The following is an 18,780-nucleotide window of genomic DNA, read 5'->3' as shown; positions in this document are numbered from 1 at the left end:
TTCCGTGAATAGTTTGATCATGTTGTAGGGGGATAGATTGGATTTAGAATGACGAAAAAGTTTATCATGCAGACGTAAATGGGAATGCTGGAAGGGTCCTCTCCTGGCATTCCCATTTACGGACGCCATAGAAAACATACACATATGTATTATTATAATAAATATCATAAAAGTATCAGCGGTCTTGCAAAAAAGTCAAGGCCGTAGCAACTCGTAACCTGCTGCCGCCGGTCCTGTATGTATGACGAGATGTATAGATAGGTAGATGTGAGTGAAACAAAGGTGATGTAAGGATTTATCCATGGGATTTATTTATTTACTTAAAAAGGTTCTCCCTGGTCTGCGTACTCCTATTGATATAAAATGATATGGACTCATCCAAGGCTGAGTTAGTCACAATTTTATTGTTACGGGTAAAAAACAGTGCTTATTTTACTAGAGGTAAAATAAATAAATAATTATATAATATAAAGATAGATACTGTTGATTGAATATTTACTTGTTTTTTGACAAGGTAGGTATGACAGAATAAATACAATAATTTATTCTTTTTTAATCTGATTTCAGTGTAGCTATTTTTTTCTGTACTGGTAAGTGACTAGTTGTCACTTTTTGACCGCTGTCATTACTATGTCAGTTAGACCTGTCGTTAGTTGTCCTGTCAGTGAATGATAATCCAAATATTTGTAAAAGCGGTAAAAGATTAATCTACCTATATTAGCAGTTAGAAAATGAATAGCTGTACGCCTTGAAAGGAGCCGAAGTAAAAGCCAGAAAAATATTTCCTGCCTATAGAATAGACATTCAGATTTACACAGTTTTTAAAAATCCGGTGCTAAATGGATGTCGGTATTTCTCCTCGGATTTGTAGCTCTCGCAAACGCATAACTTACAAGCCTAGTGCTTGGCGAGTTCATCAGTTCGAGATATGGAGCGGTGAACTGGTGTGCAAGGCGGTGGCCCTCCGAGTAGAGGGAGCGCTGCTGCTGTGGCTCGGCGGCGGCGGGCCGGCGCAGCTGAGCGAGATCGCGCTGGGCATGCCGGCGCTCGAGGCGCTCGAGGCGCCTGCGGGCGGCGGGCGCGAGGCGCTGGCCACGACGCTGCTGGGCGCGGAGGGCGCGGCGGCGGCGATGGCGCGCCGGCTGTCGGCGGCGCTGGCGCGCCCCGTGTACGTGTGCAGCGGCGTCACTTTCGATCGCTTCACGTCGCCGCTAGTCGAACGCGGTCTCGTGGCTGAGATCAAAAGCAGACCTGAGATATTCTCGTGAGAGAACTGCTTTAAATACTTTTCTCTCTTTTATTGTTAAATAATAACATACTATACCTTTTACTTAGTTTTATAATTTTTTAATTACATAAAACACAACTGAGAACGTGGTGGGATAGGAACTGTGGTATAGTTTATATTTGTTCAAAAATTATAAATATATCAATGTGTTGTCGTCTAAATGTCTTCTTGTACTATTTTTATATACTATTTGAATTATAATTAGTGACTTACATAGTCCCTAATTATATTCCTAGCTTTTGTATGTACTACTTACTCATTGTATATGTTCAAACGAGGCATTAAGAATATCATGCATAAATACCTGTACTTACCTACTTGTGCAGTACAGTTGTATGTAAGTCAGGATTGATTGCTTAATATGAATAAAAATAATATTTTGTAACAGTACATGTTGTATTACTGCATCAATGCATACTTATAAGTTAGCTGTCATCGAGGGAGGTACTCTGAATGTCTCTGTAGTGAGGTTGGCAGTGTATGCAAAGTTGAGGTTGTACATCACTGCGCCTGTGTCGAGAGAAGTGGTCCTAGAGAGTGTGAGTAAATACCCGTGTATTGTGCACACACTTGGACAAAGTGCTGCACCATGGGTCAGTTCCAAAAAAAATTGTCTGCCGTAGCCAGGTACAACAGCCACGTACCTTATATAATGCCCTCCTCATTATATAAGGTATATATTAGTAACTAGTATATTTGATGCTACACATTTCAGGTGGTAATAACAACTAGAAAATATCCTGGTTACAGTTTAATTAACTTAGAGGCGCAATGTATGTGTACTAAGACTTAATAAGCTGTGATTCTCATGCTACTTACATACATGTCAATTGTCATGTATAATCTATTGTGTGAAATATGACTATATATTATTATTATCTTACGCTTTAAAGCTAAGACATGTTCCAATCTGAATCCAAAACCGTAACCGACGAACAACGCCATCTACCGGCATAAAGATGAACAAGCAAGACCACACATGACAGAGCCGTGGACACCACGACGCGCCTCCACCTTATTACCTGATGAATGAAATATTACTTTGTACTGAATCTGCTACCAGCTACTGAGTGCGGGTGCGGAACTGGTACAGTGCAGTGCTAAGTGCTGGGCTTGCACGCTAAGTCAAATTCAAATTCAATTTATTCAAAATTAACATGAGTACATTGTACTTAACTTACGTCTTAAAATTTAAATACCTACATAGTACATATAAAGTTAGGGAGCCTGTACTAGGATATAATCCTGTGTCACAGGATTATAGTACCTACCTAATATGCGGGTTTCATTATACTTATATATTACTAGCTGACCCGCGCAACTTCGCTTGCGTCACCTAAGAGAATGGGTCAACATTGTCCCCGTTTTTGTAACATTTTTCGTTGCTACTCCGCTCCTAATAACCGTAGCGTGATGTTATATAGCCTATCCCATATTCCTCGATAAATGGGCTATCTAACACTGAAAGAATTTTTCAAATCGGACCAGTAGTTCCTGAGATTAGCGCGTTCAAACAAACAAACAATCAAACAAACAAACTCTTCAGCTTTATAATATTAAGTAATAAGTAATGATATTATAACTATAACTATGTGTATTATGATGTGGTATTATGATATAGGTAAGTACTTACATATATGATAATACCACATCATAATAAGTACATAATTATATCATAATTTTGTACTTGAGGCGCCCATAGTTGTACTCACCGGACCGTAGACGATCTGTGGGTTAAGCAACCCTTAGCGCGGTCATTCCATAGATGGGTGAACGCATAGTGGTATTTTGAGCGGGGCGTCTTCGTGCTTCGAAGAGCATGTAATATGTCGGTCCCGGCTGTTGTCTATTAAGATAACAGTCGTTAAGCCATGTCAAAGGTCTCTCGGGCGGCTTGAGCCGGCTTGAACTTTGAAACTAGGTTGACCACTAACCATACGCAAACAAAAAACAAACATTTTGTACTTAATAGGTAGGTACCTACTCACCTATTAAGTACAAAATTCAAGACGAATTTCCAGTTTTTTTTAAATACTTACATGCTTAGGCATGCCACTTAAGTTTCGGTAACTAATGCTTAGTGCTCCGCGAGCGAGTTAAAATATCACTATACGGTCACCCATCTATTTAATGAACACGCCAAGGGTTGCTTAAGCCACAGATTGTTTACCTAACGGGGAACGCAACTGGCGATGAGCGCCTCTCACGCCATTTTAGAGCCTATTTAAGTAAGTAGTAAGAAGAAGAAAATCCATTCTATTCTCTACTGTGTGGTAGGTAGGTATCTAATTACCTAAGCGGGTCCCACATAACACACATTTTCAAATGTGTAATACATTCGTGATTATAATGTTAAATATCTCTCTAGACTAAGTAATCTAATTGGTTACAAAATGTAGATACAGAGCGTTTTCTTTACTGTAGGCTTAACACGTTTGAAGGCCCCTCATAGACGGGCTGGGCCGACCCGTTCGCCACTGTGTACGAAATATTTCAAATACACACCATATCTACCTACAAAATTCTTAGTAGCTTTTTTTTTATAAGTCAACTCCCGCACTAAGACTTTTACAAACATACAAACAACGGACACAAAGCCACAACCAGACCCGAAACAATTATTTGCTCCGTATGGGAATCTAACCTACTTACGACCTCCCGACACAGTGGTATCAGCGGCGTGGCGACCTAAACCACTGCGCCACGGAGGCCGTCTAGTAGCTGCTCAGTACCTACCTATCTTAGTAGAAGTACCTACTTATTTACTTATTTAAACGAAAATAAATAAATAAACCTATTAAAATTGTCTGGTCCGGAAATCGAGCTACGAGCCTTGGGCTTGCTGGTCGCCAAGCTTTGTCGTCTACCCACACAATCGTTTCACATAAGTAGCCACAAGGTGTCTACCTAAGTTTCCAAGTAAGTACGTATTAGAGACGTCATACCACAAGAGCTATGGACTGAGGTACGTCTGACAACAGGCAGCGACTTGACCCACAGTGGTAGGTAGGTATGTACATGCTCAGTAGCTAGTACCTATTGCTAGTAGGCAGATAAGTCGTACCTAGGTACTAGGCATACCTACTGTCACTTCTGAGGAATTCTCGTGACGGCCACCTCCTCCTGCTGCGATATCGATCACAACACTCAGGAGTGATGACGAGTAGGTACCTACCTACAACAGTGCACGCGCACGCGACTTATAATAAAGTTATGCTAACAGTAGGTAGTACTTAGGTACTATATTCAATATTAAGTAAGTAGATAGTTAGCTATCTACTTACTTAATATTGAAAACTTCCTTATAATTGTTGTCAGCTCGTTTGATGAATTCTACCAACGACTAAGTACCTACTTATGGAGGTAAGTAAGTAGATAAGTAGTTCAACTAGAGCACCCGTACGTAAGTAAGTACACTACGTACCTGCTTACAAAAATGTTAACTCAACAACTGGGACCGACTATTAATGTCCCCTTCCAAGCAAGGAGGGGCTCAGCTGCTATACTATTAGGTGGCCAGACATCTACGGAATGTCTACTCTAATGTCATGTTGCAGGAGTGGGACAGTAATAATACCTAATGTCCTCCTAGCCGATATACGGCTACGGCGGTCAGTTTCATTGAAACTGGCCATCTGTGCAGGACTTTGTTTATAGTGTCCAAGTGTGTGCACAATACACAGGTACTTACACTCTCTATTCCATCACTCTCATAGTTTGGTGGGACGGATAACCGACACGACCAGTGAGAGGTCAGGCGCAGGACCGACGGCTTTACGTGCTCTCCGAGGCACGGAGGTCTTCGACCTCAACTTCCCAACTCCGGGCAATCTCTAAGGCCCTTCTCCCATTACGATACTTGTAGGGTACGATACTCGAGTATAATACTAGTTGGATACATGTTCGCTACCCGATGCTCGCATATTATGCAACTTAAAAGTTACTAAATTCATCATTTGTGCAAACTCGTTTTTTGTAGACTGACGTTATGTCGAGCGACTCCAGTGACGATGAAGCTCTTGCAGTTTTTTTGTTTTATAGAAATAGAAGACGTCAACGCAAGAGTAGAAAATACTGTGGACCAAGATCCCAGAGCTGCCAGACCTACGTCATTTTAGCAAAGCTGAAATTTTGAGGATTGTTAGTATAAAGGGTCTGTTAAGAGGTATGCACATCCACTACCTTGAAAGCGGGGCCGTTTCTGAGGTAGCGCGGAGTGAAGGTGCGTAAAAAACGACCCAACCCACGTTATAGTAGCAAAGTTGGTTTTCAGATATGTTATTAATGATATTATGTAGAATTAAAATTGACTATTGCCAGACCGTTTCCCGGGGCCATTACTTCTGCCAGACGCCTTAAATGTTATAAAAAAATGAGGTCAACTACGTCATAGTAGCAAGCCTAAATTTTATATATGTTATTAAAGGTACAATTTTAAGACCCCCTGTATGCGGACAGACCATTCCGCAGGGCCCTTCGTCCCCTAGACGCCATTAAACTTTCCCTATGAGTGCGAGAGTAAGAGCATTATTCATACGCATAAATGAAAAACAATTGAATTAAAAAAATAAAAATTGAAAAATTATTGAATACTAACTGACCCGCGCATCTTTGCTTGCGTCACTTAAGAGAGATAGGTCAAAATGTTACATAAACGGGTTATGTAACATTTTTCACTGGTACTCTGCTCCTATTGGTCGTAGCGTGATGATATATAGCTTATAGCTTTTCTCAATAAATAGGCTATCCAACAGTAAAATACTTTTTTATTCGCACCAGTAGTTCCTGAGATTAGCGCGTTCACACAAACAAACAAACTTCTCAGCTTTATAAAATTAGTATAGACTAGCTGACCCGCGCAACTTCGCTTGCGTCACATAAGAGAGAATGGGTGAAATTTTTCCCCGTTTTTGTAACATTTTTTACTCGTACTCTGCTCCTTTTGGTAGTAGCGTGATGATATATAGCCTATAACCTTCCTCGATAAATGGGCTATCTAACACTGAAAGATTTTTTCAAATCGGACCAGTAGTTCCTGAGATTAGCGCGTTCAAACAAACAAACAAACAAACAAACAAACAAACAAACAAACAAACAAACAAACTGTATACGTGTTGTAGTTGTTGTAAAAGTTGTAGCCGTGCAGCATCTACATCAATTAATCCGGGAACATTATATAACTCGCAGATAAATTTTTGAATTACATCAAATATATTTTGTTCCTTCGCTTTATCAATAGATACAACTTCTCCGAATTGAACAAAAGCTTCTTGATATTCTGGCGATTTCTTTAAAATTTTAAATGGTCTGAGCTGAATTGATGTAGATGCTGCACGGCTACAACTTTTCATTAACACGTATACAGTCGGCGATGTGAATGAGAAATTCCACCGGCAATATGTTAAAAAATTCGACGCAAGTAATTTACCTCCTTGTAAATCTGAATTGCTTCAACAATTTCGACGAGCAAATTATATTGCGGGTGTCTGGAGTAATGCTCATATAAAGCGTCCTAGCATTTTAAGCCCAGCAAATAAAGGGTGGGTTCTAAAGGATAACCATTATCATTTTAAGTGGTTCGATGGTGACCAATTGCCAAGTTTCGTAAGCGAATCACTTGAAAACGAATTAGGTATTTTATTTTAACTATAAATTATTTCAATATACCTACTTGTAACTGTTTTCAACATCATTACCTACATTTTTTTTACAGAGAATTCAAGTAACAATGAAGACGATGGTGGAGATGATTTAAATATTCAATTTGATGAGGGAAGTAAGAGCTCAGATAATGATGATGATGATGAATGACTACAATTTTTTTTTCATAATTTTTGTGAATAGTGTAAACCATATCTATTTTTAAAATAATTCCCAAAATAATGTTACTTATCTTCCTAAACATTCCAAGTACTTTTAATCTATACTAATTTTATAAAGCTGAGAAGTTTGTTTGTTTGTGTGAACGCGCTAATCTCAGGAACTACTGGTGCGAATAAAAAAGTATTTTACTGTTGGATAGCCTATTTATTGAGAAAAGCTATAAGCTATATATCATCACGCTACGACCAATAGGAGCAGAGTACCAGTGAAAAATGTTACATAACCCGTTTATGTAACATTTTGACCTATCTCTCTTAAGTGACGCAAGCAAAGATGCGCGGGTCAGTTAGTATTCAATAATTTTTCAATTTTTATTTTTTTAATTCAATTGTTTTTCATTTATGCGTATGAATAATGCTCTTACTCTCGCACTCATAGGGAAAGTTTAATGGCGTCTAGGGGACGAAGGGCCCTGCGGAATGGTCTGTCCGCATACAGGGGGTCTTAAAATTGTACCTTTAATAACATATATAAAATTTAGGCTTGCTACTATGACGTAGTTGACCTAATTTTTTTATAACATTTAAGGCGTCTGGCAGAAGTAATGGCCCCGGGAAACGGTCTGGCAATAGTCAATTTTAATTCTACATAATATCATTAATAACATATCTGAAAACCAACTTTGCTACTATAACGTAGGTTGGGTCGTTTTTTACGCACCTTCACTCCGCGCTACCTCAGAAACGGCCCCGCTTTCAAGGTAGTGGATGTGCATACCTCTTAACAGACCCTTTATACTAACAATCCTCAAAGTTTCAGCTTTGCTAAAATGACGTAGGTCTGGCAGCTCTGGGATCTTACTCTACTGGATTCATCCATATATTGAAAGAAACATAAATTGTAGAGTTTTTGTAGGAAAGTCAAAACTGTAGATTGCATATTTTTTTATATTTTATCTCTTGGTTGACAGTCCTAAGCCTGTGTAAAGTATGAAGGTAAATCAAGGGATATTTTTGTCTACATTTATACAGTAACAAATAATGTATAAACTATAAAGCAGTTCTCAATTTCTCACAGTTTCTATAGCACCTAGGAGCTGTGAGGAACTGAGGAACTACCTATATTATCAAATGTTAGATTCTGTCAAACTTGAAACGTGGTGGAACTATATAGTTCCGCGAACATGTTTCCTGAACATAGTTCCAATTAGGAAATGAATGATTCCATGTTCAATCCGCTCCCGAACATGTTAACTATGTTAAGCGCATGTCTACGCGAGACGCGACGCACAAGCGACCAACACGGCGGGTATCGCGAGACTAGTCGCGAACGCGTAGAATATCAGTATCGTAATGTGAGAGTCTCCATACAAATGTATGTGAGATACTTCGTGGCGACTAGTCTCCGAGACTAGAGTCGCGCGGGCGTATCGTAATGGGAGAAGGGCTTCACATTACGATACTGGTAGTCTCCATACAAATGTATGTGAGATACTTCGTGGCGACTAGTCTCCGAGACTAGAGTCGCGCGGGCGTATCGTAATGGGAGAAGGGCTTAAGAAATTCTTAACCGAAAATCTCAGAAAAGACTTTTTGGCCCGACCCAGGATTCGAACCCGAGACCTCTCGCACGGTAGCCGCATATACTACCGACCGCGCCACAGAGGCAGTTAATGTGGGACAGTAATGGGTTATCTAATAATTAATTAATTTGGCATGTAAGTAGGTATCTGTTATTAGGACACCTTAAGAAGCAACCCTCATGTGTACGGAGTGTGCGACGCGGCGCGAGATTCGGGGGAGACGGGGCTCACCATACCATCCCGTCGATGCTCCTCAGTAGCTATCTATTTTTAGATTTTAGACACTGTTCAACAAATAAGTACCTACGACGTTCACTCATTTGCTACACAGGTAGAGTAGCTTCCTGGTACCTGCAGCTGTATTGAGGCCATGTTAACATTAAGTAAGTAGTACTGAACCCTCAGGCAGCTCCGTTGCAGTAGTTAGTATCTCTACTTAGCTGACATACAGCTGCCTGTCTACTTAGGCACTTAAAATCTGCCTTCTACCTATGCAGGTACTTTACTTGAATATAAATAATAAATAAGTATAAATAAAGTATTAGGTACATAGTAGGTAGGTAAGTATGTAGGTAGCTACATGTCATCGTGTGTGTGTGTGTGTGTTGTTGCAGCGTGACGCGGCGTCACGTCGGCAATCAGGACACAGCTCACATAGATTCACAGAACCGTGCGTCTGCCGGCGCACCGCCCCGCAAAAACGTGCGGCGGGGGCGGGGCCGCGCGCCGGGGGCGGGGCCTCGGCACGCCGCGCCCGCCGGCTGCGGTGTGGGGCGGGGCGGGCGCTAGCGGGCGGCGCCGCGGCGGGCGCACAGTGGCGCGCGCCGAGCCGCACGCACCGCACGCGCACACGGCGCTCTCCGCGCACTCCGCGCACACACGGCGCCCGCGACCCGCGAGTGAACACGGTGCAGCAGTGCCGCAGTGCCGCGAGCGCACCCGCCCGCAGGATTGCCTCAGTGAGCGAGCGCAGTGATAACGATTGTTAGTGATAACGAGTGAGTGCCGCGACCCTCACCGCGCCGGAGTGCCTCCGCGCTGCACCAGCGTCGTCAGCGCCACATCGCCGCTCTACACTCCTATAACGTAGGTACCGCCGCTACGACTAAACACGAACTCTCTTCACCTCTACTTTGCTGTTAGGACACAGGACTCAGACAGGACAGATGCTAGTCCCACACATGAGTATATAGACACAAGTGACAGTGACAAGTAACAATCCAACCACCACGCTGACTGCTAGTAGTACCTAGTAGCGGCAGTAGCAGTGACTGTGTAGTGGTAGAGAGGAACACAATAACTCAATGTTAGTGTTTAACACATAAGTGAGGACTGTGAGAGGGACATTTCACTTGCAAAACATGTGTAGATACAAAGTAATCAGCTACCTAAGTATAAAGTTGGTACGACACTGTTGCCTGGTATGTGGCGGATAGTAAATGAAGCTAGGCGTAGAGTCGAGCCCCGCTGAGCAGAGACGACAACACGACACACACACAGATACTGTGACCGACACTTTACATAAACTGTAGCTAGACGAGCTAGTAGCTCCATGTTACACAAGTACACTCACATTGTGAGCTCTACGTGAATGATTGTTGTGTTGTCAATCACTCAGGCCTCATTAGTACCTGTAGGCGGCTGTAGGACATACCGGTCGTTACCGTCGTTAGGTGATATCGCTACATTAACAGTTTATAAACAACTAGGAGATAAACAGTGAGCAGTGACACCTAGCTAGTGCTAGAATAATGCATTCATCTCCCACGCATGTGTTAAGCGTTCTATTTCTAACACTGACTTTCTGACTTTCTGACTTTGCTGAGAGTAAGTACCTACCTACCTGATTGTTAGAAAAAATCACTTATTCATGAGTTGTTCTAAAAGTGAAAGAAAGCCTGAAAAAGGTTACTAAGTTTGTCACTACCCTAATATTACTAGATCCTTTTGTATATATAACTTAGTAAGCAATAAATGATTTGAATTTGAATTTTGAAAACTATAAAATATCAATAAGACGTTTTAAAACATTGTTAGAAACGTACAACAAAAGCACAAACAAAGACCTCACTCGTCAAAAAAATTTAGGGATGCGATGTTTTTCGATTCACATCGGAAGCGTGGTGGCTTTAAGGTCTAACCTTTCCCTTATTCCGGGAGGAGGGTCGTGCTCAATGCTCAGTACTCAGTAGTGCACACAACTGGACTCAAGTGAGTAAATGTTGTGTGCACAATCGTATGAGAGTAGATACGTGGTGATGTCTGTGTTGGAGCTGGGCTGAGTCGTCGAACAGTTAGCTGACAGTAGTAGCATTGCTCCCGTGGGGCACGGAACTCATGACACGAGCGCACATCTATACTTAATATTATAAAGCTGAAGAGTTTGTTTGTTTGTTTGTTTGTTTGTTTGTTGCAACACGCTAATCTAAGGAACTACTGGTCCGATTTTAAAAATTATTTCAGTGTTAGATAGACTATTTATAGAGGAAGGCTATAGGCTATATATCATCACGCTACGACCAATAAGTACCAGTAAAAAATGTTACAAAAACGGGGAAAATTTTGTGATGCAATACGAAGTTGCGCGGGTCAGCTGTTGTGTTATAAAGGTGCAGCGAGCACACGACACACGCTCCTGCTATCTACTACTTATAAGTAAGTAGGTACTACATTCAATAATTATTAAAGTTAGTCTATTGTTAACTAAGTAGAGTCTACTCAATTCTACTCGTGAAATGTTCGCAGCCGAATCTTATTGGACAATAATACTGTACTGTAACTATAATTAGTTAGTGTCACTGTAATATATATACGAATAAAATGAATGATTAGCGTTCAGTGTGAAGTAAGACTCGTGTTAAACGACGACTATAAACAATAGAGAACTCGTGACAAGTTCTACCGAGCTGATTACCTACGTAGTACAGTTATGTTGTGATAGTGCAGATCTGATAACGTTCTGTGGTCTAAGTACCCGCGGGTATTAAGGCCTAGCTAAGGGAGATTTGTAATAAAATGAAGAATATCCAATATAATCAACCAGTTTTTATAATAATCAGTCATGTACTTATATTACTACCGAGTTTAAACAAAAAATAGCTTCTAAAGCTTAAAACTAAAACATAATATCACTTTTAAAAAAACGCTGTCTTTAGGCCTTATTATAATAGGGTAGGGTAAAAAGGCCTATACTATAAACTATTCAAAAATCAACTTAAACTAAGTAAATTAGTATTCTTGACATCAATAATCATTAACATAAGGCAATAGAAAGCATAGTAGTCTTAATAAATTAAATAAATTGTCCTTATTCGCATCCATCAGGACATTGAAAATCATCAGTATATTCTGCAGTCAAACCGACACATTCTTCGTGGTACCACTTGAAGCATCGCGAACATTGCCTCATTGCATCATCCATTCTATCTTCTTTGCAGGCATGACCGTACCGATAAAATTTTTTTTATGATTTATTTTTGTCAGATCGCCTTCAAAATCAAAATCAAAAATCAAAATCAAATTTATTTGCAAAAATACTGTGATAAATGGTGTTACAATAAGTATAGTTACAAGTATCTTGGCCTGTCAGTGGCATGCAAATATTAAATAGAATTGAGTTTATTAAGTGATGTACAAGAAAAAGTCTAAACAAAATGATGAAATATGTTATATGGTAGGAAAATATAGTTGACATAAAGTCAGATGTCAAAATTAAAAATAATATAAATGTCACAATAAATGGATGAATTGAATAATTAATAGATATTCTGCTATTGTTAATAAAGCTAAATTATAATTAATAAAGAAAAAATGTAATTGAAATAAATTGATTGTAATTGAAATAAATTAAATATAATTGAGTAAATTGTCATTTAGATAATCCAATAGTGTATAATAGCATTTATTTATTAATAATTCATTTAATTTTTTCTTGAACATATGTAAGTCAGATTCCTTGATTGATTTTGGCAGTTTATTGTAAATTAGAGATGCCATATGGAAAACGCTTTTATGCATCAGTGCAGTTTTTGTTTTGCGTATACATAGTCGACTCACATCTCGTTGTCGTCTGTTATAAAAATCTGATGCTAACATAAATAAATTTGGATTGCATTTAACAAAAACAGCTACTTCGAGTATGTATAGGCAGGGCAAGGTTAAAAGTTCATGCTTTAAAAAATATGGACGGCAGCTATCTGTAGTTTTCAATGCAAACATAGCTCTAATACATCTCTTCTGCATCTTAAAGATAAGATCTTTGTTTGTTGAATTTCCCCAAAAAATAATACCGTATCTCAGTATTGAGACAACCAATCCGTGGTACGCAGTAACAACAGAAGCCTTCTGACCACAATGCTCGTTTGGGAGGCATCGTGACTGTAAGCACTGAAACAATTTTAAATAAATTGTAAATATAAACTACGTATATACTACCCACTAACAAACATCTTAAAAAAACGCTCCTACTTATATAGCAGTTAAAAAAATAGGAGTATAATAAGGCCTATTGTTAAATTTTATAGGCCTTAATATCGCCAACCACCTATTTACAGAAAAGAATAATAATATAATTTTTATAACTACAAGTCTCTTAAAACGGTAATCTTATAACAAGCATACGTTAATTAATAAGCGGACAGTCAATACAGGTTTGTAAATATGATATTTTCTAAACAACTTACGTTTTACTGGAGTCAATTTTTATAATTCGTGCTGCTGAACCGCACTTCTGAATGATTTCGACGATATTTGCGGGGGGAGAAGTGCAAGAGTGTGTCCGCCACTTTGCAGCGACTCGTATACGCTCTGAGCTTGTGTGACTGTAATCTTGATCGTCTACTACTGTATTTCGTACGTTTTTTGTTATTTAGGCCTTATTACCCGACAGGCCTTAATACCCGCAGGTACCTTACTTACCAATACCTAGTATACCTACCTAAGTATATCCTTTAATTTATTGTAAGCTGTCAAATATAGCACGGTTATAGACGGTTATTTGCATTAGTCACACTCAGTTTGTGCAACAACTGATAACTGTTAGGAATCAGTTATTACTAGACGTAGGAGAGAGCGAGTGCTGAAACACGATCCGTTTATCTATTACAGTGGCTCCCAACCAGTGGTCCGTGGAAGCCAAAATATGGTCCGCCAATGATATTAAAATTTAAAATTTTCAGGACGATTATTACACTTTATTTTTAATATACTTACATAGTGGTTCCTGCTAACCAGAATAATATAAATGTGGTCCCGGACTAAGAAAAGGTTGGAAACCCCTGATCTATTATGATCGTATACCTACTCAAAGTGTAACTATATATTATCCTCTTCCCCCGGACCGCCGCAAGGTGTACACGTCTACTCAGTGGTTATACCAAATTTATTTTCAAAAAAATTAAATAAATTCAGTGATTTAATTCTTTAAAAATATTAGGAGTGCATAAAATAAGAAGAGTTATCCTAATACACTCAGTGCTCCGTGGTAGTCGTTCGCGATCATAATACCCTGGTACCTGACTCGTGCGCACTGGTCAAGGCTACGAGACCCCACCCAGCGTGTACGCATCACGCGCGACCTTCGACACGCCCTCGACACGCCCCACTGCTCAACGACTCGAGGACAACCTCAGCGACGCCCCGCCCTACGCATCGGACACTCGCCGCTCACCGGTAATTAGCACATCTCTTACTGCCGCTGCTGCCCTAGTACTTCAAACGCTTCTTGGTTATAAGTAAAATTAGTGAGCGTGAAAAATAACACCTCGGGCTCTTTTTAATCTTAACCATCACTCCAACGGCTCTACTACCCTAGTACTAAAATGGACAAGTCATACTCCGAGTCAAATTTAGCTAACCAAGACGAGAGATTGGAGTCACCTCTGAGTTACATTTCCCAAAGAGTTAACAAAAGAAGAAGAGAAGATGACTTTGACGCCTTTAGAGAAGAGATGATAGCTACAATTAAGTCTATGCTGCTAACTCAAGAGACGGAACTTAAAAAAATAACTCCCACGCTCATGGAAATAAAGCTCACAAATGCCAACATTGAAAATACTATGGCCGCTATAAGCCTGCAGAATGAAGAGTTTAAAAGAAAAATTGAAGAGATGGAGTTACAAGCCAAGAAAGATAAAGAGTACATATCCATCCTAGAAGAAAAAGTTGAGGATCTTCAGCGAGGTAGCCGAAAATCGAATATTGAGATTAAAAACGTACCCAAACAATTGAAAGAAACTAAGGAAGACCTTATCGAAATGGTAGTATGCTTAACTAAGACTGTAAACAATGAAATCACAAAATCGGATATTCGTGACATTTATCGAGTGAAAGGGAAGAAGCAAGGTATGACTAATACCCCTATAATAGTAGAACTATCCTCAACAATACTCAAGACTGAGGTACTTAAAATGTGCAAGTCTTATAATACTAGGAATGTAGGAAAGCTCAGCGCCAAACACTTGGGTCTCAAAAATAACGTAGACGTTCCAATATTCGTATCCGAACAGCTCACAGCGAAAGGCTCAAGACTTCACTTTTTGGCACGCGACCTCGCCAAATCGAAGGGATTCAAGTATTGCTGGACCGCCTATGGTAAAGTTTATGTTAAGAAGCGAGACGAATCGCCTACGTACCTAATCAGGAGTGAGTCCCAAATACAAAGCTTAATGCAAGAACCGTGACTAGTGTTGGGCTACTTACACTACATGTTATATCTTTTTACTTTAATTTTTATTAGTATTTTAAGTTGCTCATTGAACTTTTTAAAAAATGTTAATTCTAATTATCCTAAAACACACATATTGTCACTACACACGCAAACACATAAACAATACTTTCAGCATAACAATTACACACCTATAAAACACTCAACATTTACCTATATATTTACAGAATGCATGCTTGCAAGTCATTACAAAATTATTAATTCTCTTCCTTTTTGCTATAAAATTATATACTTAGGAAAATATAATGTAGTAATAATATTCACTAATCATGGTAATTATAATTCCCTATGTATAAAAGTATATCTTAATGCGAGACGAGTAAAATACGTATATATATACAATTTGGCATTAAAACCTAGAATGATAGCTCAATTTTACCATGGATAGTACTAATATAATAATGCAAGAATTGGACGAAATAACGATAGCACAATCGAAAGAACTTCAAATTGATGATTTTATAAAACAATTTAATATAGGCAAAACTGATTTCACAATAGCATCTCAAAATATTAGGAGCATATATACTAATTTGGATGACTTTCTAATTACTATAACACAGTTCAAATTTAATGTAGATCTTTTAATCTTAAATGAGTGCAGAATAGACTCAAACAAACCTATCCCTGAAATCGAAAACTACTATTCTTTTACTACAAATAATCATATTAACCAATGTGATGGCGTTGTAGCGTATATTAAGTCAGAGCACAAGGCTAGTGTAAGAGAAATAACTTTAACTCATGCATCTTGCTTACAAATAAAAATACATAATCTTGTCATCCTTGCTATTTACCGATCGCCTTCAAATACAAATGCTGACCTTTTCGTAGATTCTCTCAATGACCATTTAGACTCACTCAAATCATACAAAAATATTGTAATAGCAGGCGATATTAACATCAATCTAATATCTAAACCTATCGAGCAAACATATGAGCGTACAAACAGATTAAACTATTTAAATATGCTTGCAACACATGGCTTGCTACCGGGTCACTCGTTACCAACCAGAGGCGGCAACTGTTTGGATCATTTTATCTTAAAACTTGACACTGCCAAAAAAGCTGCCTCTATTGCTGTTTTAAATACCAGTATTACGGACCATCTTATGATATTCCTTAAATTATCAAATATTATAAAATCTCATAAATGTTCTAAAACTAAAACTAAAGTAGACTTTGATAAAACCATAACAGCATTAAAAAGTAGTAATATGTCCGAACTACTTTCTATCAATGACCCACTTAAGCTATCTGTACAATTAATAAACAAACTCCAAAACTGCCTTCAGCAACACACTATTACTACACTAATTCCAAGGAACAACCGTATCATTAAACCCTGGATAACTTTAGGAATTTTACGATGTATACAAAATAGAAATAATATGCAGAGAAAGTTGCGATCTGATCCCCATAACGTTATATTAAAAATCACCTACAGGAGATACCGCAATTTCTGTAATAATTTAATTAAAAAAGTTAGAAGAAAATATGATAAGGAACAATTACAAAAAGCAAATAAGAATACAAAACAAATATGGAACACAATAAACAATATAACTCATCGCAAACCAAAGAAAGCTTTAAATTCAGAATTATTAGATATAAAACCTACCCCTCAGGCTTCGGTAGATCACATAAATGATTTCTTTTCCAATGTTGGGAAAACTCTAGCTGAGAACATTATTTGCTCACACCAACCGCAACTTCCTCACGGTCCTGATCCCATGATACACTCACACAGCTCCTCCTTCGTGCTTCTTGAAACCGATCCTACTGAAGTCTATGATGTCCTAATGAGTCTTAAATCAGACAGCGCTCCAGGTTGGGATAATATCTCAACTAAATTCTTAAAAACTGCCCATGAATTAGTCGTACCACTGATAACACATCTCACTAACTTATGTTTTAACCAAGGTAAATTTCCATCTGTGTTGAAGCAAGCCATAATTACACCGGTGCACAAGGGTGGAGGCAGAGACGACATAAACAATTACAGGCCTATCTCTGTCCTGCCGGCCATATCTAAAATCATTGAAAAGCTCATTAACGTCAGACTACATAGTTACACACATAAACATAATATCATATCAAATGCTCAATACGGTTTCAGACATAAATTATCGACTGAAGACGCAGTGACAGCATTGACCACTCATATAACTAAACTGGTAGACTCAGGAAAAAAATGTTTAACCGTATTCCTTGATCTGAAAAAGGCCTTTGATACCGTTTCTGTCCCCATCCTTGTGCGTAGTATGGAAAATGTCGGCATAAGAGGGAGTCCGTTAGCTTTATTAACGGACTACCTTCAAGATCGTAGACAAAGAGTTAAGGTAGGCGAATATATTAGTGACGAGACATACGTGACTTACGGCGTCCCACAGGGCAGCGTATTAGGACCGACTCTTTTCTCTATTTACATAAACGAGCTTTGTAATATGGTGCCGAAAAATGGCCGTGTCTTCTCATATGCAGACGACACGGCCATTGCTTTCTGTGGCGATACATGGGAATCTGTATACAAATCTGCTGAAAGGGGTCTGTTCAGTATTACAAACTGGTTGAGTTCACATCTCCTAACGCTAAACATCTCCAAAACAAAATACATTGCATTTACCATCTACAACAACACACAACCTGGATCTAACAAAACACTCAAAATCCACTCTTGCGATATGATTTGTACAAACTGTTCCTGTCAAAGTATTGAAAAAGTGACTCACATAAAATATTTAGGTGTAATATTAGATCAGCGACTATCCTGGCATGTACACACAGATATGACCATTGCCCGTACCAGGAAACTGATATGGATTTTTAAAAACCTACGACATGTAATGACTAAAAAAATGCTGACAGAAATCTATGTCTCCTTGGCTCAGTCAATTCTGATTTATTGCATACCCGTATGGGGTGGAGCAACGAAGACGAAGTTCATTGAGCTAGAGCGAGCACAGAGGTCTCTAATAAAGGTCATGTACTCCAAGCCATATAGATTTCCAACCAACGAGCTGTATTCCCTCAGCAATATACTATCAGTCAGAAAATTATTCATTCTCCATACTGTGATAAAACTACACAAAGTATTGCCCTACAAGCCACTTCTAACGGAAAGAAGACGAAAACATCGCGTTGCACCGACAGAATATGTTAAGACTACGTACGCTAAAAGGCAATACTATGCAAAGTCCGCTTTTTTATATAACAAAATCAATGATCTACTCAATATCTACCCCTTGTCAACTAAAGACTGCAAAAAGACAATAGCTCAGTGGCTGAAGGATAAAACCTATGATGAAATAGAAGACATGCTGCAAGCATCCCCACTGTAAATGTAGAAGCACGCATGCATTA

At 38.9% G+C, this 18,780-nt stretch overlaps 2 protein-coding genes across 2 annotated transcripts in view; both read left to right on the top strand.

Annotated features, from left to right (window-relative positions):
• The first annotated feature begins 9,510 nt into the window (after positions 1-9,510).
• The window catches only part of vg (transcription factor vestigial), a 32,668-nt gene continuing 23,398 nt past the window's right edge, over positions 9,511-18,780 (top strand). Inside the window, exon 1 of the mRNA XM_076114862.1 lies at positions 9,511-9,779. The gene's annotated coding sequence lies outside the window, so the exon portion shown is untranslated. The remainder of the gene's footprint in view (positions 9,780-18,780) is intronic.
• On the top strand, positions 14,513-15,373 carry LOC142973299 (uncharacterized). The gene has a single exon (XM_076114939.1). It carries the CDS (start codon positions 14,513-14,515, stop codon positions 15,371-15,373), a length of 861 nt encoding a protein of 286 aa, XP_075971054.1.

This window comes from Anticarsia gemmatalis, chromosome 5, assembly GCF_050436995.1.
Source record: "Anticarsia gemmatalis isolate Benzon Research Colony breed Stoneville strain chromosome 5, ilAntGemm2 primary, whole genome shotgun sequence".
Lineage (NCBI taxonomy): Eukaryota > Metazoa > Arthropoda > Insecta > Lepidoptera > Erebidae > Anticarsia > Anticarsia gemmatalis.
Note: the sequence above shows the minus strand (reverse complement) of the source record. Positions and strands in the feature narration are given on the sequence as shown.